Genomic DNA, 25,807 nt, shown 5'->3' with positions numbered 1-25,807 from the left:
GAGTTTACACCATGGGACAAATGGGAAAAAAAATAACTGCCGGACCTCCCACACACTTGATACGTTACAATGGTGTCATGTGATGACAGCCAGGAGCAGGAAGTATCTTCCTCTACCGTCATATAAGCAAAACTAGTAAAATACAGTATTAGGCAGATGTTACTGCTAATTTCATGAAACACAGGTTGATAAAACAGCTAATTTTTTTTTAATCAATCCACATTGAAAAGAAAATGAAAGACACACAGACTGTTTTAAATTCATTCGGGATGTTTCGCAGTACAAGCCAAAGATAGCCACCCCTTGCGTTCAAATAGGCTGTAAATTACATTTAACAACTGCATCACATCAAATATATTTTGTCGGTGAAATTTGAAATTAAAGCCAACGACTGAATGTTATGTAATAACTCCTCAATGAGCGACCCAGAGTGAAAAAACGGCAATCCATTTTTTTTATTATTTTTTTTAACCATGTATTTCAATTGGACGTACCATGTACTTCCAATGCACTGGGGAAGCGATTTTTTTTAACGTACCAGTTACGTCCGTAGCACACAAGATTAAAGACTGAAATGTTTTGGCAGGACAAACTGTAAAATATAGAATTACTTTCAAAGATGACATTCGTACAATTTCAAATAACGTGTGTGTTCACAGGATAGTTCAACAAAAAGTTGTTAAGAGGCTTGCTTTCATTGGTCTATCCTTCAGACTCTGCTTAGGTCACACAGGTAGACTTGGTCATATTACAAAGATTCTGGGAAACCTGGGACTTCTTTGTCCATGTCATGGAATACTTTTTAAATAATTAAATTAAGCTACATTTAGAAAATATTTTGTATTAAAATGTAAAACCAAAAGCCACCTGCCATAATTTGTAATGTGTATTGTGTATAAACTTGTATTTTAAACAGGGTGAAAATAATCTGCTTTGGATTAGTTCAGTCAGTTTTACATTCACTTTGTTACAAGAATCTCTCCCTTTTCCATAAGGCAGGTGATGTAATTTCATGCACTGTCAAGTATATATGCTCTGTTATCAATTATGATCAAGTAACTGTTTCTTCTTATATTAGAAAAAGGCAGTGAGAAAGTTTTAAAAGTAGAGTCCCAAGCACTATACACAGTTCCTGTCTTAAAAAGGGAGCAGCACGTGCTGTCTTTATGACCGTGTGTGCATCGTGTCTGCTCAGCTTTCGTGTGGTTGGGAATTCATGAACCTGCGCACACTTCAGGATGAAAAAAACAAAGGACATCCCTGCCAAATTTGTAATATCATACTCTTCCTGAGCAACCCTGTATATATCTGCTAATTGTGAAATTTAAATAAAAATGGTATGAGATTGAGGCTTGCCACAAATCTTAATCTCCTCTGGTGAGTGAGCTGCGTTTCTGGCACTGAAACCTGCAGCTTTACCAATCTCTGCGTTCCAAAATTGTTGATTTACATTATATGCAACATTAAGCAAACTTTGTGTCCCCATAGAGCTTATTAGTCATAGAAAGATGCAGCTTCAGTGAAGGATCACTGCTCGAAAGGTTTGATCAGACCAATTTTTCTCCCTAACTGAGAATGTCCAGTTACACTTAGTTACTCACTGCAGCAATTCTCCACAACAGGTCAAGAGAGCTAAAGGTCAGTGGCTGTCCTCCGATCCAAAGTCTCTATGCCCATGCAGGAAAAGCATGATGAGGAGAATCAATTCTTGCCAATTTTGCCTCCCTAACAGGAACGAAAGCCAATGTGAGGTTCCCAAAGACGGGCAAGATCACACAGCCAAGGTGCAACCCTGCTCGTCTGTGACTGCTACACACCCTGTACAACACATGGCTGTGTCGCTACCCGATGAGACACTATGGAAAGCCATCTGGGTCAAAAAAGCATTATGCCGCTGTAGAGCGAGTCGTAATCTCATGGGACAGAAAATAGGGAAGCACGTTATTCTGAAATGTCTCGCGTAAACAAAGCAGTGCCTAACTTGCTGGCATGTGTTACATAGCCCAATTTATACACACAAACAATAACACACCACCTACAACATAAAACACAAAAATGCGCATAGGGGCAGGGCGTCCCGCCACATTGCTTTATAATGATTTTTCGTTTTATATGTTGCATTTTGTTTTATTTTGTTATTTTGTATTTGTGAAAAACACAGGGCTCTAGTTCTGATATACTGCCATATGGTGTAGTAGCAGTTGCATACCCTGAAATGATTTAGCTAGATGCCAAAGTAAATGCACAGTCAACAGTGCTCCAGACTGCGACTAAAATGGTTGCCAACTGTTTCTTTCAGGGTTAGGCGCCATTTGAACATAACATTCTATGCTCGCTCGCTATGAAAAACAGGTGGCCAAGCTCGGGCGCTATCTCCACTATAAGGAGGCTCCTGCTGTTAAGTCTGAACTGCACCGTCGCTATACTATTGGGGATCAGTAACCTGATCCCATAAACTCGCCCTGCTACAAATACAAGTTCTGGTTCACGCACCCAGCGATCTCAATCCTGATGATCCCCGAGTGACACACACGCTGAATTCTTGTTGCTGTCCACAGTCTTGTTTTATTTCGCTCTCAGGTTTCAGGCTAGGTGACGCCGTCACTGATAACTCTCTTGAGCCGAATGCTGGTTCTTTCAGCCACACCGGGATGCACGCAGCAGACATGCTGTGAAGGCGATTTAGGAGGAGGAGAGCAAGTGTTCAGTGCAACCTCCCTTTATGGTCTGGAGCTCCTCAGGATATGCCCCTCCAGGCAATCGGGGACTCCCTGTCAATCATTTGTCTGTCAGTGCTTCCTTGCTGAGCACCCAAGCTGTGTGTAGGAAGTGACAATTATTAATACAAAACGCAAACAAAACTTTAATTCCCTGTGCAGGGCTACCACCCTGCCACACCCCAGTTTCATGGAACAGTTGTGATGATGACCAAACGTGCGAGTACTGTTTTCATAAGCATTTGGTTTCCAAAAGAACATTTGGTAGACAGGTGTAGCGTTGCTCTCAGTGATCAGTGTTTGTTTATCTAAATCAACCAGTCCCAGGAATTACCATATGTGTGCATTAATAGAATAATCTACACTGTTTTTATGTCAGATCTGACCTTGTTAATGCCCCTTGGACCATAAATAGTGTTTTTGTAAAACATGGGAAGGGGGGTTGTTACCACTGTTTATAAATATGTATGCAATGGAGTGGCTATGAAACAAACTCGAACCTTGAAAATATCCATGTGGTCACGTGTGTTTAGACTTTTTTCTTACCATAGCAAATAGAAATTTGCATCATTATATCATCTGATTTGTATCATCTGAACTGCTGAATTAGATTTTAATTTAAATCTTACTGCCAGGACCTCAATTAACACTGACCTAATAATCTTTAGATTCCAAATGAAGGGTGATGCAATATTAAGGGTTTTGCAGTTGTCACAATTTGACAGGTTTCCTTCTGTTTTGTTTTATTTCTTAGTATTTGGTACACTCTTATTCCTCATAATGCACAATTTACAGAAGTGACTGTACCACTGTACCAAGAGACACAGATTTTATCCCTGGAGAAAAGCTAAGGTACTCGCTACCAAGCCCAGTTAGCTACCAGAGATTGCCCATCACACTACCAATAAAATCGTTTTAAATAGTCTTGGGCTCGAACAGAAAAATAATGTGCTGTAGATTTTTTTAATGAATATAATGTAAAATGTAATTGTTTTTCATTTAAATGCATACAAGCACCTATGTATAAATTTAAGTTAAACATTAAAAAAAAAAAACTGGCAGTGTTACATTCAGTGCCTTGCACGCTTGCCAGACCTAGTGGGGAGTGAGCTTGTTATGGATTAAATGTATTCTGTTTTGGGAAGTTTGACTAATCTTACAGCTGCAATTGGGGGAGCTGTTGGCTGAATGAAGTTATCCCACATCAGCTTAAAGCAAGTGCATGTTGCTCAAGTCCTGCCCCTGACAATCAAAATGTTCTAAATGAGACATTAACATAATACTGGTGTAACAAAGCCTTTGTATTTGGCGTTCATGGACTGTATAACTGGTTAGTGCGAGTCATTATGCTGGAGGCAGGCGTGCTACTAGACATCATTTTTAAAGTAGAGGTGACCCAAAAAAAAATGTATTGCCTTTTCAGCATCAGTATTTTCACTGGTTGCCCTTTTTGGTTTTTGAATTTGTCCTTTTCATTTGAAACATGCAGATATTTCAAACACATTGCTATAGATAAGCAGTAGCCACTACATGCTGATATCGAATGACTTTGTGTGGCATTGCTTACAAAATGACTTTGGTGGTCCAGCTGCATTTATCTATAGTGCTGTGTGACAGAGCCTACATTATTTATTTCTTCTACTTCTACTTCTTCTTCCACCACAGGTTACAGTGCAAAAACAATATTTAAATACAGTATAGTTTGCAGTAAGTGCACATACTACTAGAATACAATATGAGATTTAGGATTAAAACAATTTGTATTTACAGTAGGATATAGTAGGAGGAGTAGATCAAGAAACCTGAAATTGTAAAAGCTCTCCGAATTCCTCAGGAAGCTAATAACACTTTGTCACAGGGAGGACCCTGTTGCTGATTCAGCTGCGCTGCTGCTGTGGTAAACAAAAAGATTTGCTTGGAGCCGAGCTGATTGGGAGGTCCTGATTAGCTGGTGTGGCGATTTTTTTTTAAATACACACATCACTACACTGTACTCGAACTGGTTTTAAAAAGTGCATCATAAATTCAAATGAATACGGTAATCATGGGATTGATGCATGAACTGCTAAACCTGCTTATTGTCCTAAACTATAGCATTTATTTTAGAATTTTAAAGCAAAAGTGTCTTCATGGTATCGATTTGAATGTAGGTCATGTTACTACTTCTAGAATTGTTGCAGACATATTTGGTGGGAGGGGGTCATAATAATTTGAAATCACTGAAAGAATGACATTTTATACAGTACATTTATTATTCACTTGACCAATCAGTGGAGTCAGACGAGTGATATGCATGTGAAAACTACAGTGTTTCAGGTTTCCTTTGGGATCGTGCTCTGTCATTGCTGGCCAGGTTAAGCACCTTCCTATTAATCCCAACAATTGTCTTTAATTGAAAACTGATGTTTGTTTATCTTTCTGTATCTTTATGTGAAGAGGTTATCCTGGTACCTTGATTCAATTGTTCAAATCATTTAGAGCATAACAGCACTGGAAGCTACTTTCCTACAAAAAAGGTATCGTATGGGTACATTGCAGCTGCAGTGTAAACTTCCCCACCAGTGGAAATTGAACCTTACAGTAGTGTTTAGCATCATTATCAACACTGCATTTGAAGGTGTTAAGGCCTTTTCTTTCTGTAATATGTTTACAAGCTGTTCATATTTTCCTTGTGTTCTAACAGTGAATGGACAGCCAAGGCCACTGGAGTCTAATCAGGTGAAGTACCTTCGACGAGAGCTGATCGAACTTCGAAACAAAGTGAACCGTCTGCTTGACAGCTTAGAGCCGCCTGTAGAGCCAGGACTCTCTGCCAGCATTACAGAGAACGGTAAGTGAAGAATTCTGAAAGGACTGCATTTGCTAAGCTTCTAATAATTTACAGTGGAAAAGTAACTTTTTCATTTAAGGTTATTTTCTTGAAAGAATTGCATTTTGCAGGTGGTCTGGGGATGCTCAGTATTTTTTTCAAGTAACTATAAATAGGCTAATTATAGTTAATGCTACCTGCTTGTGCTTTATGCTATTAATTGCTAAAAACTTTAAAGGGAATCCATTCACCACTGTGTTAGTATCACGTACGAGCACAGTTATCACATACAAAACTGTTGTTTCATGAAAGTATATTTTAATGGACACAGAAATCCTAATGGTAAAGGTCGGTACCTTCAGTCCTAAGGCTTAGATTACACACTTTTTACTGGAGTGTAATGTTACATCAAGCTGTTTTTGTCAGAGTCATTGCAGACCTATGCAAGCCAAAATAAATCAAATAAATAAAAAAATCAATCACTATAAGCTAATACAGGGATGTATTTCAAGATTTCTTCAAGATGATTTAATACTGGGTTTAGTGGCCTGTTTAAAAAACATTGTATCACACTGCTATGGTGGTGCACATACATCAGAATGGGTATTATGTTCCACATCTGAAATTCAGCTGATTGTCATTTAGGGTTACCCTAAGATTAAAGTCTTCAAAACATAGTGGTTAAATGTGGGGTGCCATACCAAGACCACATAATGTACATAAAACTGGTTTGAACCTTTTATTGCAACCTAGTCATCATACATCTGTCTTTACCCTGTAAGTCTCCTGCCTAGTGAGATTTCAGAACTGCTGTTTTCCTCCAGTAAGGACAGATAATCAAATCTCCCTTGATAAGCTGTTTGATTTAACTGTGTTGTGCGGCCACGCACATAGCAGGTTAAAAAGTGTTTGCCAATTTTAGGTTGGTATTTCATTTGGTTAAACGAGCCGTTGATGACATTTGCAGAAAATATCAGTTCCTTAGCTGCAGAGCTCTGGCAGGAGTTTCTAGATTTCAGAATAATAAATACATTAGAAAAAGATACCTCCTTATTTGTACTTTTTTTAGATTTTTTTTTCTTTAAAGAAATGGAACATTTTCACAGCTGTGATTTTTATGCAGCCCCAAAGTGAACGGTTTTAACAGCACTGAAGGGAATGCACTCGCATGGTGGAACCAGCTAATATTTTACCCAGTCTTGGGTCGAAAACACATGCAGGCAAATCCTGGAAGAAATTCTGATTGTCTCCTTGTTGTTTTAAATGGTCCCTTGCTGACAAAGAATATACTCAAAGCATTGTAATAGTTGCTTTATCATCTTTTGTGCAGCTCCCAGGTACACAAGAGAGTAATTCTTAACGTACTGTGCTGTATGTTGCCGCTTGTGGAAGTCATGTTGATTTAAAATAAAGTAGTCTGTGCCTCAACGGTGTAATAGATAAATAAGAAAGAAAGAAGCATGCCTACATTTGTCTGGGAGCTGCAGTCCTATAGGGACTGAACAAAACAAGGCAAATACACTGTATATGATGCCCGTGACATTTCTGAGTATTTGTGATTTTATTGCAAAAAATAAAACCACAGATAATTAATGTTACCTACTCTTTCCAGAGCTTTGAGTTGAACAATAAATCATGTATGAGTCAATCAATCACTGTTAAAGGATTGTCAAAATTCCAGTACAGCTTGTATGCTGGTCAATGTCAACATGTGACAAAGTTCTAAAGATTAAAAAGTGTGTGTGCGTGTGTCTAATTATATATATATATATATATATATATATATATATAGATATAGATATAGATATAGATATAGATATATATATATAGATATAGATATATATATATATAGATATATATAAAAAAAATTAGGGCTGTCAAGCGATTAAAAAAATTAATCTCTATTTAATCTCACGATTCAAAAAAATTAATCTTAGTTCATCTAAATTGTACAATAACTACATCCATCTAATTTAAATTTGTTTTATTACTGATGCTATTTTTTTTATTATCCTTAACTGTAAATAACAATTATTTATGTATTTATTTAACCAGGAAATTTACCCATTGAGACCACCACCAAAATTTACTAGGGACAATAATTAAAAGAAAATTACAAATACAACCAACACAATAAAATGTGCGGTTCAAGCTTGATCAGCAGCATACAGAGATCAGAAAACATCATACATAGGATATCTATTTTTAAATGTGATTGTGAACTGAAATAAATTATTTATTTTTTTAAATAAAATTATAAATATGCTGCTATAGTAAGCACTTATAGGAAATTAACTGTTAATTCTGAAGAGAACATAAAAAAAACCTATCATATCCCAAAATTGCAAACTAACAATTGTTAGGCTTTACATACTACGCGCAAAAAAAAAGGAGCAACACAGCCTAACTCAAACAAAAAAAACAAACAAAAAAAAAAGTATTATCATACTTAGCTTGATATGGGCTTGCAGCGATCCTGCATTTCTGTGGAAACTGGTGGGTTTAATTTGTTGTTGTTATTGTCTGTAGCAGAAGAGCTGCTAGTGTATTCTGAGACATGAAGGCGTGTTCAGCACGCAGCAGACTAGATGTACTCGTGTGTGATACTGGAACTCACTTTGACAGTATCGAAGTAAGCGTCTTTCTGTCCAGTGAGCCGTCAAAAAAAATAAAAAATAAAATCCCATTCCTTTTTAGTGCTTTGCTCCATTAAGCGGTTCAGTGACTAACTTTTTAGTTAAACAATAACTGCACTCGCACTCAATACAATGTTGTTGCGGCCGGGATTGAAGTACGGTGTGCTGAAAGGCTCAAGACACAGCAATGCATTTAACGCGCGTTAAAATAATTAATCTCTAAAAACATTTACGCGTTAATCGCAGAAGATAACTGAGATTAATTGACAGCCCTAATATATATATATATATATATATATATATATATATATATATAATGAATGATACTGAGCATCAGAAGAAACTTATCACTTATATTTGGATATAATTCACTAGATATGATCGAAAAATGACAAAGTTTTAGAGCAGGTGCAGTGACTTTTTATTGTGCTGATTAACAATTGACATCACGAAGATGCTGCAAAATGATCTGTCGATCTTGGGCAGGTGTTGTGACTCTTGGTCTCCCAGTTCGTGGCCTGTCATTAACAGAGTGTGTCTGGTTATACTGTCTTGCCAGATTTGAAATTGCTGGCTGTGAGCACCCAAGATGGCGAGCCATAGTACGCTGCCCTAGTCCAGCCTCCAACATGCCGATGCCCGAAGGCGCTGCTCTCTTGACAGACGAGGCATATTTGTTTTTTTTCCCTGTGATTTTCTTTATTGCTTTTATTCAAGATTACAATTCAACAGCTGAAATCGCACGTTATCCAATGTCCAATCATCTGTCTCAATAATTAGGTGATTAAGTGCATGTGCTTCAATCATAGTCACTCAAGCGTGTCATGGTCAAGGATGGATGATTGAGTGAGTAAAAAGAAACCAAAAACATTTTGTCTGTCCATTTTATATACCTTTTTTTTTTCCGAAAATTAATGTGTTATAATAGTGAAGTTTTTTTTTTTATGCTCGGTATATATATTGTAACGTAGCCTCTCTGTAGTCTGACTAGTGGAGAAACTCCAACCTCCCAGAGTGACACACCTGGTCAAGGGAACAGCCAGCAGCTCTGAGCTTGAAGAGCGCAGCTGGTGCCTCGGGATGTAGGGATGCAGCAAGTCCGATTTTTTTAAATATTTAGGGACTGTTCCGGCGGACAGCCTTGAAGGTCAACAAAAGAATCTTAAAAATAACCCTTTATTTGAAAGGTTTTCAATGCAAAGTTTCCAAGACAGATGTAATATGTTCAGTTCATTTTGAACTTGTCAGTATTCTTGCAGCAGCAGCTATCTGGAGCCTCTGAACTATTCTGATTATTTTATTAATGTTATTATTTGTTACAATTAAACAAATGTAGAATATTTATGTTGTTATGCTATTGATGTGTTATTAAATATGCTATTTGATGTGTTATTTTATTCTGAATACAGAATAAATGATGGTACTCTTGTGTACTGTGCAGCTAATTTGGTACTGTAGCTTTAATTGGAAGACTGACGCATACTTTGACGTTGCTGCTCCCTGCTTGAGTAAGGTTGTGTTTTCGGATGACCTTCAGATCGGGTTCAGATTAAGAGCATTTTCTGCATCGCGATGGGGTCATTTGCAAGACAACCCCACCCCAAACACAAAGATTTTGGGGTTCTAAAAATGTATTAACCCCAATCCGATGTGGTCAACCTGATCTACAAGAGATATAGTAATCGGAGAAAGTAATTCAACATAATAACCTCTGTTTGAGGAATTGGTGACTTCATAGTGCCTTCTGAAAAGCCAGTTCTTTCTTGCCAAGGTAAACAACAGAATCAATCAAGTGTTTTGGCTCGCTAGTGATTTTGGGAATGTTTATGTTTTTGTGCTGACTTCGTTAGATATCCTCGATTGCTGTAGCCAGTGCTGTTCCATATCACCTTTCTGTACTGTACAAAAGACTTTCAAAAGTTTTTTTTTTTTTTTTTAATTGACAGCTGTTGGTAAGCCATCGATACCTTTTTAATATTTTTTTCTGAGAACGTTCTTCTTGAAAATTGTAACCAAATCGACTACGTTGTCGGATGACATTTAATTTGTAAAAAGTAATTTGAAATATTACTTTGAAGTTCTCAATAACGGTCTATAACCCTAGCATGTTTATGTCCCACCTCTGCTCACTAATGATTGGACAGCTGCAAAACCAGGGCATATCTCTGACATTCCCATTGGTTAAACTCCCAAGACCTTCAACAGAAACAGAGAATACCTTCAGGTTTATCTCCTGCCTCTGCTCACTCATGATTGGACACCTGTATAACAAGGGGCAGAGCTTTGATTCTCCCATTGGACAACCCTTAGCGGTCCATTTATTCAGCGCGTCTCGGGCAGGTCGGGTCCAATTTATTTTCACACGCGCAGTTTATTTTAGATGCGCTGTTGAAGTTTTTTTTTTTTTTTCACAGTAAAACAGGTTTAAAAGGCAGTGCATATCAACAGGACAATCAATACTGCATCTCCAGCCCCGCGCCACCCCTTGTTCGCTTTATTTTTCACATACCTCTTCAAAGTAGTGCATACAGATGAGTCAAAAGTGGAACTTTTTGGCCGACCTGAGCCCCGTTATGTCTGGCGAAAACCAAACACTGCATTCCACAGTAAGAACCTCATACCAACGGTCAAGCATGGTGGTGGTAGTGTCATGGTTTGGGGATGCTTTGCTGCATCAGGACCTGGACGCCTTGCCATCATTGACCCTTTGCAGTCAATTTATTAAGTGCGCGTCAGGTCCAATTTATTTTCACACGCGCAGTTAATTATTTTATTACTATAACATCTCAAAAAAGCTCTGCAAATGTCTGTGATATTCTCTGAGCTCTGATGCAGTACCAGCCAGCTTGTTACCTTATGACCGCCCCTATCTGATGCCTGGGGCAAGTATGACTAATCATGAGATACACCCTAAAATTTTTTTTTTTTTTTTTCCGGCTTGTCTCGGCTCCTGTCGCTCCCACTCAGCCATTGAATGGTTTTCTCTGCTTTTTCCAGAGAAAAAACAACTAAAAACCTGTTTTTTCCATCTTTTTGATGATGTTGGACAGGGTCCGACATTGGACCTGATAGGAATAATTGCAATGTCGGACCAGGTCCGACATAGGACCACAAAGGGTTAAAGGAACCATGAATTCTGCTCTGTGTCAGAGAATTCTACAGGAGAATGTCAGGCCATCCGTCCATGAGCTGAAGTGCAGCTGGGTCATGCAGCAAGACAATGATCCGAAACACACAAGGAAGTCTACATCAGAATGGCTGAAGAACAAGAAATGTAAAGTTTTGGAATGGCCTAGTCAAAGTCCAGACCTAAACCCCATTGAGATGTTGTGGCAGGACCTGAAACGAGCAGTTCATGATCGAAAACCCACAAATGTCACTGAGTTGAAGCAATTCCTCCACGGCGCTGTGAGAGACTAATCAATAACTACAGGAAGTGTTTGGTTGCAGTTATTGCTGCTAAAGGTGGCGTAACCAGTTATTGAGTCTAAGGGGGCGATTTACTTTTTCTCACAGGGGCATTGGGTGTTGCATAACTTTTTAATAAATAAATGAATTATGTATCAAATTTTTGTGTTATTTGTTCACACAGGGTCCCTTTATCTAATATTAGGTTTTGGTTGAAGATCTGATAACATTCAGTGTCAAAAATATGCAAAAATGCAGAAAATCAGACAGGGGGCAAATACTTTCACAGCACTGTGTGTGTGTGTGTGTGTGTGTGTGTGTGCATATATATATATATATATATATATATATATATATATATATATATATATATAAATATATATATCTATATCTATATAATATATATATATATATATATATATATATATATATATATATATATATATCTATATAATATATATATATATCTCTATATAATATATCTCTCTCTCTCTCTCTCTCTCTCTCTCTCTCTCTCTCTCTCTCTCTCTCTCTCTCTCTCTCTCTCTCTCTCTCTCTCTCTCTCTCTCTCTCTCTCTCTCTCTCTCTCTCTCTCTCTCTCTCTCTATATATATATATATATATATATATATATATATATATATATATACACATAATATATATAAAATAATCTTGTTTTTTTTATTTATATAAGTTAATACATCTGTAGTATGTTTATTATAATGAAATCATTTTGCACGGTTTGAGCAGCCTGAACCAAACTGCAGTTTTGGTGCATAGTAAGTTGCCCTGGATAAGGGTGTCTGCTAAGAAATAAATAATAATAATATATAATAATAGTTCAGTAATGGAGGAGCATGGTATCATTCTCTTCAAATGTTTCACCCGGGGAGCCTGGTCCATTATCACTGTAAGAATCTGTCATCTTGGGCTAAAAATACAGCATGACTGGAAGATCGGCATTCTCCAGAATTTCCAAGTAATGTTCAGTAAAGTCCCTATTGAACAGATTTTACCTTGTCAGCGACAGTAAAGTGTATTGAGTGGAGTTATCTTTTCAGACCTGCAGATTTAAAAAGTTAAAATGTGTCTCTACTGCTGTTTGTTTGCTCTGTATAATTTACTGTATATTACTCTTGACAACGAACCTTAAAACACAGATGGTCGTTTATGTGGAATATATAAACTGGTGCATGATCAATTCAATAGCACCTCTAGATCTGTTAAAATGTGGAAACATCTGCTTGTTTTTAAAGCTTGAAAACAAAGACTCATGTTAAACAGATTTTTTATGAAGATTCATGTTCACATTATTTGCAGTGACTGCCCCAGTGTATGTAGTTGTACAAATAGATACGACATCTGTTTTTTAAGTTGGAAAAAACATTATCTATTTTTTCTGCAACAGTAACAAAAGGTTCAAGAATTCTAGTGGTGTTGCAGGTGCAACACCACTAGAAAATAGACTTCTTGGTCTTGGTGGATAATTATCTCTGTTAAAGAGTTAAAAATGCCTGCTTATTACTGCCCCTGGGAGCATGCTGGATAATATTCATTATAAAAGCACCCCACTGCTTTACAGGTGTATTTGTTGTTTAATAACACCTGCCTATGCTGCAAGTATGGAAATTGTGAATTCCTTTTCACTCATGTTTTTTTTAGTTTACCTTTGAAGTTTCGTTCCCGGGTTGACCAGTACAATGATTTTAAGTGTGTTTACATTCATAACATATTCAAGGCACATTTATTTTGTTTTGTTTTCCAACCTCTGAATGTTCATTAAATGTCCATATTTTCTCTATTTCAGAGGCAGTAGATGGGAGGGAAGGGAAGTCGGTGCCTCCTGACTCCACCATCAAACAGCCAGTCCCAGTTAGTGCCGCTAGCATGTCTGCTTTTGACCCCCTGAAAAATCAAGATGAAATTAGCAAAAATGTAATTTCCTCGTTTGGGCTGACAGAGGACCAAGTCTCGGGTAAAAGTCTACTTTTCATTCTTTACTCTCTGCTTGATTTTGTGAAATGTGACTCTCTTATTTATGCTCAAGTTATCAAAGAGTGCCAGTACTAGTATAGTAGATCTGGGGATATACATTTTTTAAAAATGTTCTTACAATATGTCAGGGGCTGAACACTGGTAAAATATTCCACGTGGCTCCACTTTCCCTCTCTTGTTTCCTTTGTTGAAAATTGCCATGAAACATTTTTCTATAAGAACAAAGCCTACCTTGGGTGCTAAAACTATTGCCAGCAGATCTGCCTGGGGTCTGTAATCATGATCCAGTGCCACACCTTTGTTTGCTCTATAAAAATATCATCTTATTAATTTAAATTTCAACATTTACAGAACATCTGTGCACCTTATTTTGATCAAGTGAAAATTAACACTTTCTCTGCATGTGCAAAGACTCAGCCTTAACCTCAAGCAGCATACAGGTAAAAACTCATTTTGCCAATGAAAGCCCAACTTGAGTTGTACTGTATGTGACCTTGCAAGAATACAGACAGTTGAGAGAAAAATGAAACATGTATCAATTGTCAGTCCATTCTAATGATGAGTGAAATAAATTGCAAGTATATACTGTGTGTCGAGTATATACACTAAACTTCCAGAGGGAGTTTCCAGTCCTCTTGATGCAGAAACCACTGCAGTCTTAGTTGGGATCTTTCCCAATGTGTAAAGCATAATACCTTTTGTAGTACCATCAGGCAATGTGGAGTCCTGGTTATTATAGAGTACAAACTGTCCAACACTTTGCAAATGTAGGAACAATTTCTAGTCTTATTACCTTAGCTCATTTTTGTGATCTACACTGCAGACGGGGAAGGCTTTGCCAGTTCAGCTCCAGACATATTATTAAACATTATTAAGGTTTCTAGGATGCCAGACTAGGGTCTGCACTTTGTAAATCACACTTGCCTTCATTGTTTCCCAGGCCCTCCTAGTGCTCCAGCGGAGGAGCGGTCTGGCACACCTGACAGCATCGCTTCGTCGTCTTCCGCTCCCCACCAGCCTGGGATCCAGCCACAGCAGCCGCCCTATGCTGGAGTGCAGCCCCCAGCAGCACAGATGGAAGGTCAGTAGTCTTCAGCCCTTTACTAAATGTAATCCTGAATCCTTCCCATAAATGTGACCCGACTCCTGGGAGCGGTAGGTAATGGATAGGCTACATGTTATTGTTCCTTAGGCTAACATCATTTATGTACCATTAGGAATAGTGTATATTCTTATTCTTGAGATTACTTGACAATATTTTACCTGGTTGTTGATACCACTATGTATCAAATATTTAATCTCAGTCCAGTCAAGTGTGTGTAAAAATTTTTTTTTTAAAAATCCTAATGGTCTATTCACTTTATTTTAGCACTCTGCATTGGTGCCCTTTTTATATATTATGTTTCAGCACATAAGCCATTGGTCATCTGGAATAGCATTTTAGCATTTCCGTAATTCCCCTTAAAATGAGATTAAATCTTGAGATGTCTTTCTGGAAATTATCTTGTTTTTTGTAATATTTTGGACGCATATGTATGATTCAATTTTGTGTTCCTGTGTTTGATTGTGCAGAGACATTTACTTGAGGCAATTGCGTGTAGCTGCTAAATTGGTCTAAGTGGGTTTGAGCAAGATGGGCATACTGTCGTTAACATTCAGTAATAGATCCCAGATTTGATTTGGTACAGGGCATCACATACCAATAATACTGCTTGTGAATGCTAGTTCTAAGCTCTAATCAATCTATACATTCCTGATTTATTTAATAATGTCACAGAACCAACACTGGAAGAATGTCTCTGTGCAGAACTCTTTAATGAGTGTGCCAGGGAAAATTATGATACCCAAAAGGATATCTTTGCTTTCCCAAGATGATTGATTGTCATCATCACGAAGTTATGTCATGCAATTTTTTTATAAACAAACAGAAGATATATTGTTTTAATTATCCTATATACAATTTGCATGTGCATAAACTCATTAAGGAACAGTACCATAGATGAGGACAAATTCATCCATAATTGTTTTACATAAATGTAATACTAAATGCAATTTGCAACAGAAATCACTGAGGGAACTATTGTATGTTTAAAATCTAAACTATTAATAATTGAACTTAGTTCCAAGAAAAGTATATTCTCTTTCCAGTCAGTAGTTAACTAACCATACCCGCCTCTCCCAGCATGTGTTGATGGCAAACAAAATCTAATTGTTTTTTGCAGTTCTTTCACCCACTTCTGGGATTTCTACACTGAATAGTAGGTTTGATTTGAGGAACAATGCAGTTATAAAAATACATTTATAATTCCTGGTTAAAACAAAGGAACAGGATACCTATGTTTTCAACACATTGCTCTGAAATCCGTCTTGTTGATTTAGTGCAAAAGGAAATGTTGGTTTCAACAATTTTATAGTTTCCAGAGCTGAGTATTATCTGTAGGATTTTAAAACGCTAATGTTGCCATTGCACCTGTTCCCTAGCAATCACTGTGGCCATGAAGCACTCATCACAAGAGCGTTATGAGTAAAATGTTGGGCCTTGGATGAAGTTTTTGTTTTAATAAATACCAGAAGTGGAATTAACAAAGCTGATTTTCCAGGACAAAGGTACATTTATTTAAAAAGCGGCAAAGTACTGTATTTCAATTTATAATGGCATACTGTGAGTTACTATACATTCTAGTACTTTAAAAACATTTTAATAGGTCTTGTATTCCACAAGGGGAGATTTACCCTTGATATAATAATGTATATAAATATATTCCAGCACAAATGACAATATGGCTAGTGTTCATAGTTTTATTCTTTTACAGACATTATATCATTCTGATTATTCCACCCTGTACATAAATTCTATTTGTACATAAATTCTATTTTGCATTTTTTGTTTCTTAAAAAATCTATTGTCAGTTGGAGCATTCCTAAATGAGTCCACTTGATTGACCCAACAGTAGGATTAAGTGAATGTGATCCACTTGCTTGAATTAACGTTAGTACCACTGATGATCTCAATTGCAGGATACCAAAAATTGAGTAACTCAGTGGGATCATCAGTTAAACTAGATCAAGTAGTGCTGATTGCAGCATACTAAACTAGACCCATGTGGTCACAAAAAAGTTCACATTAAGTGGAATACGTTAGTCCTGTGAAGTTAGAGACTACGTTGGGCTGCCTTCTCAGATTAGTTTGTTGCAGATCTGTGTAATTCGAGTTACACATGTGAACACTTTTTTTTTTTTTTTCCTCCTTATTTTCATATTACATGTAACAGTGCATTCACCACGTTGTATTGTACTGTGCTATGTTTAATTTTATTTTGATTTAAAACTTGTACTTTATCTGTGTGGTTTGCTTAGTAATTTTAATTCAAGGAATCAGAGTTCTATTCCACCTTAGTTCACCTTTAAAATACAGGTAACCTATAACAATAAACTTTGTCTAAATATTGACTGAAAAAATGCGGTTTAGACCCTCACGCGTTATCAATATCTTCAACCCAAGTCATGAACCACATTTTGCTTTTGTGTTTAAAAACTAAATGTGGGCTGATTTTGTTATTGTTAAGTGTATTTGTTTTACAAAAAAACTATTCTCTAAGACAGCAAATTATTACTAGATGCAATATATCTGGGTCAAACCATGTACTGTGTCTCAGGAGTCTGGATTTCACTGTGGGTTTTTTGGACAAGAATGATGTTATTCACCTGCTGTCGTTATTTATTAAAAAAAATAATAATAATAAATTCTAACCCTGGCTGTTTATAAGATTTTTGGCTATGAATAAGAACAATGAGTTCTTTGTTTCAGTGCTTGCTTTCTAGCCATGTGCATAGTGCAGGAAACCTGAGTTCCTACTATAATCACACAATGTGGTCTGTTTGGCACCGCAGGGGAATGTAAGCTAAAGGACACTTAATGAGCACAGGAGAAGGGGATGGAACAAATGATTTCTGCTTAATTGACAGGAGTCGGCGTAGTCATTGGAGCATGAGGATGCGGAGGAGTTGCAATTTACGGTCATAAATGTTAACAGGCCAGTTGCAATATTATCAATCAAAAGAATGAAGTTGAGACCTCTTAACATACAAGGGGGTGTATTTCCATATTATCAGCATGGAAATGAATAACCAGGAACACTCTAAAAAGTATTGTCTTTTGGACAGTGTCTCTAATAAGATATTTGTACTGTGACTTACTTAGCCATTAAGTCACTCCCTAGGTTACCTGCTGATCCTTTAAACAAGTACTTCTAATTTTAAATTAATCTTGCTACTTGATATTTTCTCAAATGGTGGTTCCATGACTTCATTCGGCACTGTATTGTAACCATATGTATGCATGTCTGCACATCTACCCACTAAAGATTCGCACTACTGAAAATGTTTTGTGAATATTGTGCGCCTTTCCACACTCACTAAAAATGTAAGCTAAGCCTGAAGCCACTCATTCTTCATGCAAAATTTACAGTGCAATAGTAGGAATCATGGTAGAGCTCACAGAAGTTGTGTTTGGTACTGCAACATGAGGGCCAGCTGAACTATACTGCATAATTTTGAATTTGGACCTTTTTGTCCATGAGGTAATAGTTTCCGTGGCACTGGTCCCTTGCCCAGGTTGTGTGTGTGGTAGAATTAAAAAGTTCTCAGCCATCCTGTGTTAACCAGAGTGTCTCTCTGTGCCATTTGGCAGTGTCATTGGAGCACTGACCAGTCCAGTTCCTTATGTCATCTTTCCACTGTCTCAGTTGTGCCCCAGGTGTTTTTTTCATGACCAGACATTCTCCGCCATTTGCTTCATTGATCACCCTTTTTTTTAAACGCAATACAAATGTTTAATTAATTACACATGTTAATTACATAAAACCAAAATAAAATTTCCCTCAAGCAGTTATTGAGTACTATTCAAGCAGTCTTACAATATTATTTTAATATTGAACCTGTCATGGTCAAACTAACCAAGAGCACTCGTATTGTTTTGCAATTTTTTGTCTTACCTGTTAGCTGTTTTGATATACAATCATTTTGTATTAACTTCCCGATTTTTCACTTTGCTGGAACTGTACTCCTGGAAAAGATTTTAACCTCTAACATCCTCCAGTGTACACAGCAGTAGATAATTAAGTCGGTGTGATTTAACTTTTAAAGTAATTGTAGTTAACAAAAATGATTCCATAAATGTACCATTTTGCACTTACATTAGCCACATGTCACAAATGTGCAGTTGTAAAGGGTATGCATGTTATTGCACATGTATTTCATTTTTAAAATATGATATCTGGTACTACTGAGTTAAAGGCAGCTGTCAGTTACTATGCCTTATTCTTTGGTTATCAGTTTGCACTTGCACTTCCTGGGTTATTTCCCCTCAGCAAGTCATGTTACTCGCTGAAAACATGTCAGTCAATCGGGAAAGCAGCTCATTGATTATTGACTGGATAGTAGCCAGTGAAGAGGTGGGGTCAGACAAACCAGCATAAGAGAGAAAAGAACCTCAACGGGCACAAGCCTGGAGTTAAATGGCCAAGAGCTTGTGAGAAAACTGCATGGGACACAGTAAACACAGATCTCTGCTTTGCATTGGAAAGGTTAAGTGGAACAGTTGAAAAGAAACTGGATAAATTTGGGGACATCATCTATGCATATGGAAGCGAGAGGTTTGGAGTTGAAAAAAGGAAGGAAAAAGTACAAACTATTCCTGGAAAGTCTAGAAGGCAGCAGGAGATTGAACGCTTAGTTAGAGAAAGGAGACAGCTGAGGAAGCAATGGAGAAGAGCAGAACAAAGTCAGAAGGAGGGACTCAATCTCTTACAAAGGGTCATAAAAGATAAGCTTGCAACATTGCGCAGAGCTGAGCACTTACAGAAGCGCTACAAAAAGGAGGAGCGTGCGAGAACTAACTTTTATAAAGACCCATTCAAATTTGTAAAGAATTTATTCACCAGTGAGAAGTTTGAGCTGGAGAGATATTTGGAGGAAACACATAGATTCAAAAAGGCAGGAACCTATGTCAATTCCGTCAGACATCCCACCTATCAATCCACCAGAATACCAAATGGAGGACTGTGCACCTAAGTGGAAAGAAGTAGAGCAAGCTGTGAAAAAAGCAAGGGCTTCATCATCTCCAGGTCCTAATGGAGTTCCATACAGAGTGTACAAGAGTGCTTCAGGAGTTCTTCGAATCCTGTGGAAATTGATGAAAGTGGCATGGGAAAAACAGGTTGTACCAAGAGCATGGCGCCGAGCAGGTGGAGTCTTTATACCTAAAGAAAAAATTTTACACGCATCAGTCAGTTTTGCCCTATTTCTCTAATAAACATAGAAGGCAAGATTTTCTTCAGCATTATTGCTCAGAGATTGTCAACTTACCTATTAAAGAACTGCTTCATTGACACTTCAATACAAAAAGCGGGCATTCCAGGTTTCCCAGGATGCTTAGAACATCAATGTGATCTGGCAACAAATTCAATCGGCTAAAAAGGAGAGGAAGGAGCTCCACGTGACATTCCTGGATTTGGCTAATGCATATGGTTCCGTGCCAGATGAACTTCTTTGGGCAGCATTTGATTTTTTCAGTGTACCAATGACAATAGCAAATTTAGTGGAAGCCTACTTTGGAGATTTGCAATTTAGTTTTTCAACTTCAGAATTCAGCACTACATGGCAATGCCTAGAAGTTGGAATAATGGCAGTAATGGAAGTAATCATTAGGGCATCAAAATGGGTAGTGGGAGGAGAGCGCTTGGCTTCTGGAATGTGACTACCACCAATTCGAGCATACATGGATGACATGACAACCATGACTACAACAGTAGCCTGCATTAATCGGTTATTGAGCAAATTAACTAATAACATTGAATGGGCACGAATGCAATTTAAGCCCACTAAATCAAGGAGCATCTCTATAATTAAAGGTAAAGTAGTAGATAAAACGTTCTTCATTAATGGTGAGGCAATACCAACAGTGTCTGAGAAGCCAGTGAAGAGTCTTGGGAGATGGCACGATGAGGATCTAAAGGACACAGTTCGTGTGGGAGAGGTTAGACTACAAGCAGTGGAAGGTTTGAAGAGCATAGACAGCAGCGCTTTACCAGGCAAACTAAAACTCTGGTGCTTTCAGTTTGGTCTACTGCCGAGGTTGCTGTGGCCACTGACTGTGTACGAGGTTTCTTTGACAACAGTAGAGAAGCTGGAAGCTTTAATCAGTTCACACATCAGGAAATGGTTGTGAGTTCCACGCTGCCTCATCAGAGTGGGACTTTATGGTAAAGGAATACTGCAGCTGCCTGTCACCGCACTAACCGAGGATTTTAAGTGCGCCAAGGTCCAACTGGAAATGACATTAGTAGAGTCACGCGACAAATGCGTAAGGGAGGTAGCACCTGTGTTGAAAACTGGAAGAAAGTGGGCGGCAAAGAAAGCTGTCGTGGATGCAAAGGCTGCCCTTCGAATTGGTGATATCATGGGGCAAGTTCAGCATGGAAGAGGGGGTCTTGGTCTCAGTTTAGCTCCTCCTACATGGCACAAGGCAGCCCCAGCTCAACGGAGGAAGCTGGTAGTCAACGAGGTGCAAAAGCAGGAGGAGAGGATGAGGTGTATAAAGGCCATTTCCCAGGCCAAGCAGGGAGAATGGATGAGATGGGAGAGTATGGAACAACGCAAGATTGGCTGGCAAGACCTATGGTCAATGGAACAGAGCAGGATCAGTTTCCTTATCAGGTCAACATATGATGATCTCCCATCACCACAGAACCTAAACCTCTGGGTAGGAGAGGATCCCTCATGTCCTTTGTGTTCATCACCTGCAACATTAAGGCACATTTTGACAGGATGTAAGATGGCTCTTTAGCCAAGGACGGTTTACTTGGCACCATGACCAGGTGCTGCGATGTTTGGCCTTAGCATTGGAAGACAAGCGTAACATGACCAATAAGTTGCCACCTGTTCCATCAAAACATTACACACAAAAGACAACATTCCTCCGCCCAGGAGAGCAACCACCAAGAAAAGGTGTTAAAACAAATTCTCGCCCAGGACAACTGGAAGCTGCTAGAGACTGGAAAATGCTGGCAGATGTTGGTCAACGGCTTATTTTTTCACCTGAGATTGCCACCACTAACCTTCGACCAGATATTGTCTTGTGGTCTGGATCAGCACGCCTTGTTCACCTGGTAGAGTTAACAGTGCCATGGGAGGATGCTGTAGATGAGACGTATGAGAGGAAGAAACTGTGGTATGCTCAACTAGCCACTGAAGCGGAACAGCAAGGATAGAGAGTCCGGGTTTATCCAGTGGAGGTGGGTTGTCGAGGATTTGTGGCACACTCTACAACCCGGTTTCTCAGAGACGTCGGATTCAGTGGCCAAGAGTTGCTTCGCACAGTGAAGAACTTATCTGAAGCAGCAGAGAGGAGCAGCAACTGGCTGTGGTTGAGATGGAAAGATTCTGGCTGGGGATCTCAAGCACAATAGAAAGAAAGAAACGCTGATGTACGCGTAAGTAAGCTGGGCTGAGTTGAGTGGGGGACGGAGGAGGGTGATGCTGGGACGCCAGCATCGCCGTCGAGCCCTCTTGAGGTGTCGTGGGCTAGTCGACGAAATACCGAGGATGGAAGGTGCCCACTTCAAGACCCCAGAGATGTACTCTACTTAGCTGAGTCCAGACGGTTGTCATGCTGATGCGCTGGAGAGACCGCACTATGGTTGTGTGCTGATGCGCTAGGGAGGCAATAAGCTGATCCCTGGAGCCAGCATTACACTTCAGCCATCAACACCAGGCAGAAGGATAACTACATCATCGTATGGAAGGAAGCGCAAATGGATGGAGACACATATGGATCATATTAGTTTACTGTGAAGCTATGTCTTAGTTGGTGTTTATCTTGGTGAGAGCCAAGTTCAAATCAGCATGAAGTTTTGACATCTACTCTCATGTAATGGAAATCACTTTCCAGGGGAAATGACCCAGGAAGTGCAAGACCGCCTATAAGCATGGCTTGTAACTAGATTTCTTTTAACCTAGTATGTATAGTATCCGATATCCTGTTTTAAAATGAAAATTCATATTTGCAATAACATTTTGTTCTTTCAAAACTGTATATGTGAGACCTCAATAATAATGAAAGCCATAGAGTACTCGGACATTGATGAAAATACAGCCATTTTTCATTGAAAAAGACCAAAACGTATATAGTAACTGCTACGGTTCTCAAAAGCACAAGGTGCTGCATGCAAGTCATATTTGGAATGTAATCAGAAATATGGGCTTGTATGTATTAGAATTTGTTATATTCTAATAAATATAGTGCCTTGCAAAAGTATTCAGACCCCTGACCAATTTTCTCATATTACTGAATTACAAATGGTACATTGAAATTTCGTTCTGTTTGATATTTTATTTTAAAACACTGAAACTCAAAATCAATTATTGTAAGGTGACATTGGTTTATGTTGGGAAATATTTTTAAGAAAAATAAAAAACTGAAATATCTTGCTTGCATAAGTATTCAACCCCCACACATTAATATTTGGTAGAGCCACCTTTCGCTGCAATAACAGCTTTAAGTCTTTTGGGGTAAGTACGTACCAGCTTTGCACACAGTGTCGGAGTGATTTTGGTCCATTCTTCTTGGCAGATTTGCTCCAGGTTGTTCAGGTTGGTTGGACGACGCTTGTGGACTGCAATTTTCAAATCGTGCCACAGATTCTCAATGGGATTGAGATCAGGACTTTGACTGGGCCACTGTAGGACATTCACCTTTTTGTTCTTGAGCCACTCCAATGTTGCTTTGGCCTTGTGCTTGGGAGCATTGTCCTGCTGAAAGGTGAATTTCCTTCCAAGCTTCAGTTTTTTAGCGGACTGAAGCAGGTTCTCTTGCAGTATTTCCCTGTATTTTGCTCCATCCATTCTTCCTTCAATTTTAACAAGATGCCCAGTCCCTGCTGATGAGAAGCATCCCCACAGCATGATGCTGCCACCACCATACTTCACTGTAGGGATGGTGTGTCTTGAGGCATGGGCAGTGTTAGGTTTGCGCCACACATAGCGCTTTGAGTTTTGGCCAAAAAGCTCTATCTTGGTCTCATCTGACCACAAAACCTTTTCCCACATCGCAGCTGGGTCACTCTTATGCTTTCTGGCAAACTCCAGACATGCTTTCAGATGGTACTTTTTGAGTAACGGCTTCTTTCTTGCCACCCTCCCATACAGGCCAGTGTTATGCAGAGCTCCTGATATGGTTGACGGGTGCACCATTACTCCACTCCCAGCCACTGAACTCTGTAGCTCCTTGTGGCAAAGTGCCCGCCCCTGTGTGTATTTTGTGTGTTATGTGTTGTATGTATGGTGCGTATGGTAATGTTGGTGTATAGATTGGTACACGGGATATAAACGGTTCTGTGTTTCACGTGTATTTAAAAAGTGTAGATTTGTATTTAGGCACGAGGAGGGCACAAATCACTTCACGTGCTGGTTAAATGTAATATGTGAGCACGGGGTTGCACAGAATTAATTCACGTGCTGGGATTCAAGTGAATAATTAATTAGTAATTGAATCCCAGCACAACAGTATAAATGGGCACATTTTTAGTCACTCGTGGTTTAGGTGTTCGGAAGAGGAGAACGGGAGAGAGAGAGAGAGAGAGAGAGGAGAGTTAAAATCATTAAAAGTAAAGATAAGTGTGTGTACTCACCGTGTTTGTTTGTCTCCGTGCACCGTTTGTGTTTAGTGCGTTTTGTTTGTCTTTTTACTTTGGCGTATAGTGCCGTGTCCTGTTTTGTGTACCGTTTAAAACCTTTTATTTGTTAATAAACGCTGAGTGCCACCATTGCACTCGGCTCATCATCACCACCGTCTCTGTCTGTGTATTCCTTTCTGGTCTGACGCCACCCACTCTGGCCGTCTTTGTGACACTCCTTCAAAGTGATTGTTGGCCTCTCTGGCTTCTCTCACAAGTCTCCTTGTTTGAGCGCTGAGTTTTGAGGGACAGCCTTTTCTTGGCAGTGCTTGGGTGGTGTGATGCAGCTTCCACTTCCTGATTATTGATCCAACTGTGCTCACTGGGATATCCAAACACTTGGATATTATTTTGTACCTTTCCCTAATCTATGTATTTGTGTTACTTTATCTCTACCTTCTGTAGAATGCTCTTTGGTCTTAATTTTCCTTCAGATTCACAACCTGACCAATGATCCTTCAGCAGTGGGGTTTTTATCCAGAAAATGTGACAGCAACTTTAATGGTTCACAGGTGGAGGCCAATGGTAAGGTAATTGTGTCCTCATTAGGGCAATTTCTTTCATCGGTGTAAACTGGGAGCTTCCACAGCACGGGTTGAATACTTGTGCAAGCAAGATATTTCAGTTTTTTATTTTTCTTAAATATTTCCCAACATAAAACCAATGTCACCTTACAATAATTGATTTTGAGCTTCAGTGTTTTAAAATAAAATATCAAACAGAACGAAATTTCAATGTACCATTTATAATTCAGTAATATGAGAGAATTGGTCAGTGGTCTGAATACCTTTACAAGGCACTGTAAATAATATATGTACATTTTTTTTGTTTAGTTTTAAAGATAGAAATATGCAGTATGCTAAATACAGTACTTTTCAACCACTTCTGGGATTAGAAAATCTACTCCGTTTCTTACAAGAGTACAATCATATTGTGTCTCTCTCAGGAGATGGAATGCTATGAAAAATATTTAGAGCTAAGTAGTACCTGCTTTCCATGCACAGAGAGTGTTCAATATAGGAATTGTTTTTGTTTTTTTCACAGTTTGTCCAGCTTTGAAAACCCATGAGCCAATTAAATTACAGATTATGATCCTCTTGCGAGCCATAGAGAGAGAAAGATTGTTATCAAATTTTGAACCAAATTCTGTAATGCTTGCATGTTTGTGTACAATATAGGATATAGTAGTTCCATATTGAAACCTAGGGTCTGCTTCTGAGGCCAGCATTTGTGTGTGTGCTTTTGGGGGTTGGTATTGAAAAAGAGCACGCTGTGTATGTTTGCTGTAATTGATAATAATTGTAGTCAACCCCTAATGTAGTTAAACAATCTGTATTTCTAACTGAAGTAGACGAGCCAAATGCATAGTGACCTTTTATTGTTATTGAATGTTGTGACGTAAAAAGGCAGCTGTTGGAACTTCTGAGAGTATCTCCTTCCCTTTTTGGTCGGTCTGGATGGTAACAAAGGCTGTCGTGGAGGTTCTATAATCTGGAAAATATTACAGCC

At 38.6% G+C, this 25,807-nt stretch overlaps 1 protein-coding gene across 2 annotated transcripts in view; it reads left to right on the top strand.

The window, feature by feature from the left end:
- LOC117405173 (protein TFG-like) overlaps window positions 1-25,807 on the top strand; it is a 63,387-nt gene that overhangs the window by 15,667 nt on the left and 21,913 nt on the right. For both annotated transcript variants that reach the window (XM_034008012.3, XM_034008011.3), the window contains exons 4-6: window positions 5,401-5,547; window positions 13,378-13,545; window positions 14,506-14,646. In XM_034008012.3, the coding sequence (XP_033863903.1) occupies window positions 5,401-5,547; window positions 13,378-13,545; window positions 14,506-14,646 (456 nt within the window). The remainder of the gene's footprint in view (window positions 1-5,400; window positions 5,548-13,377; window positions 13,546-14,505; window positions 14,647-25,807) is intronic.

The sequence above is a fragment of the Acipenser ruthenus genome, chromosome 9, assembly GCF_902713425.1.
Source record: "Acipenser ruthenus chromosome 9, fAciRut3.2 maternal haplotype, whole genome shotgun sequence".
Lineage (NCBI taxonomy): Eukaryota > Metazoa > Chordata > Actinopteri > Acipenseriformes > Acipenseridae > Acipenser > Acipenser ruthenus.
Note: the sequence above shows the minus strand (reverse complement) of the source record. Positions and strands in the feature narration are given on the sequence as shown.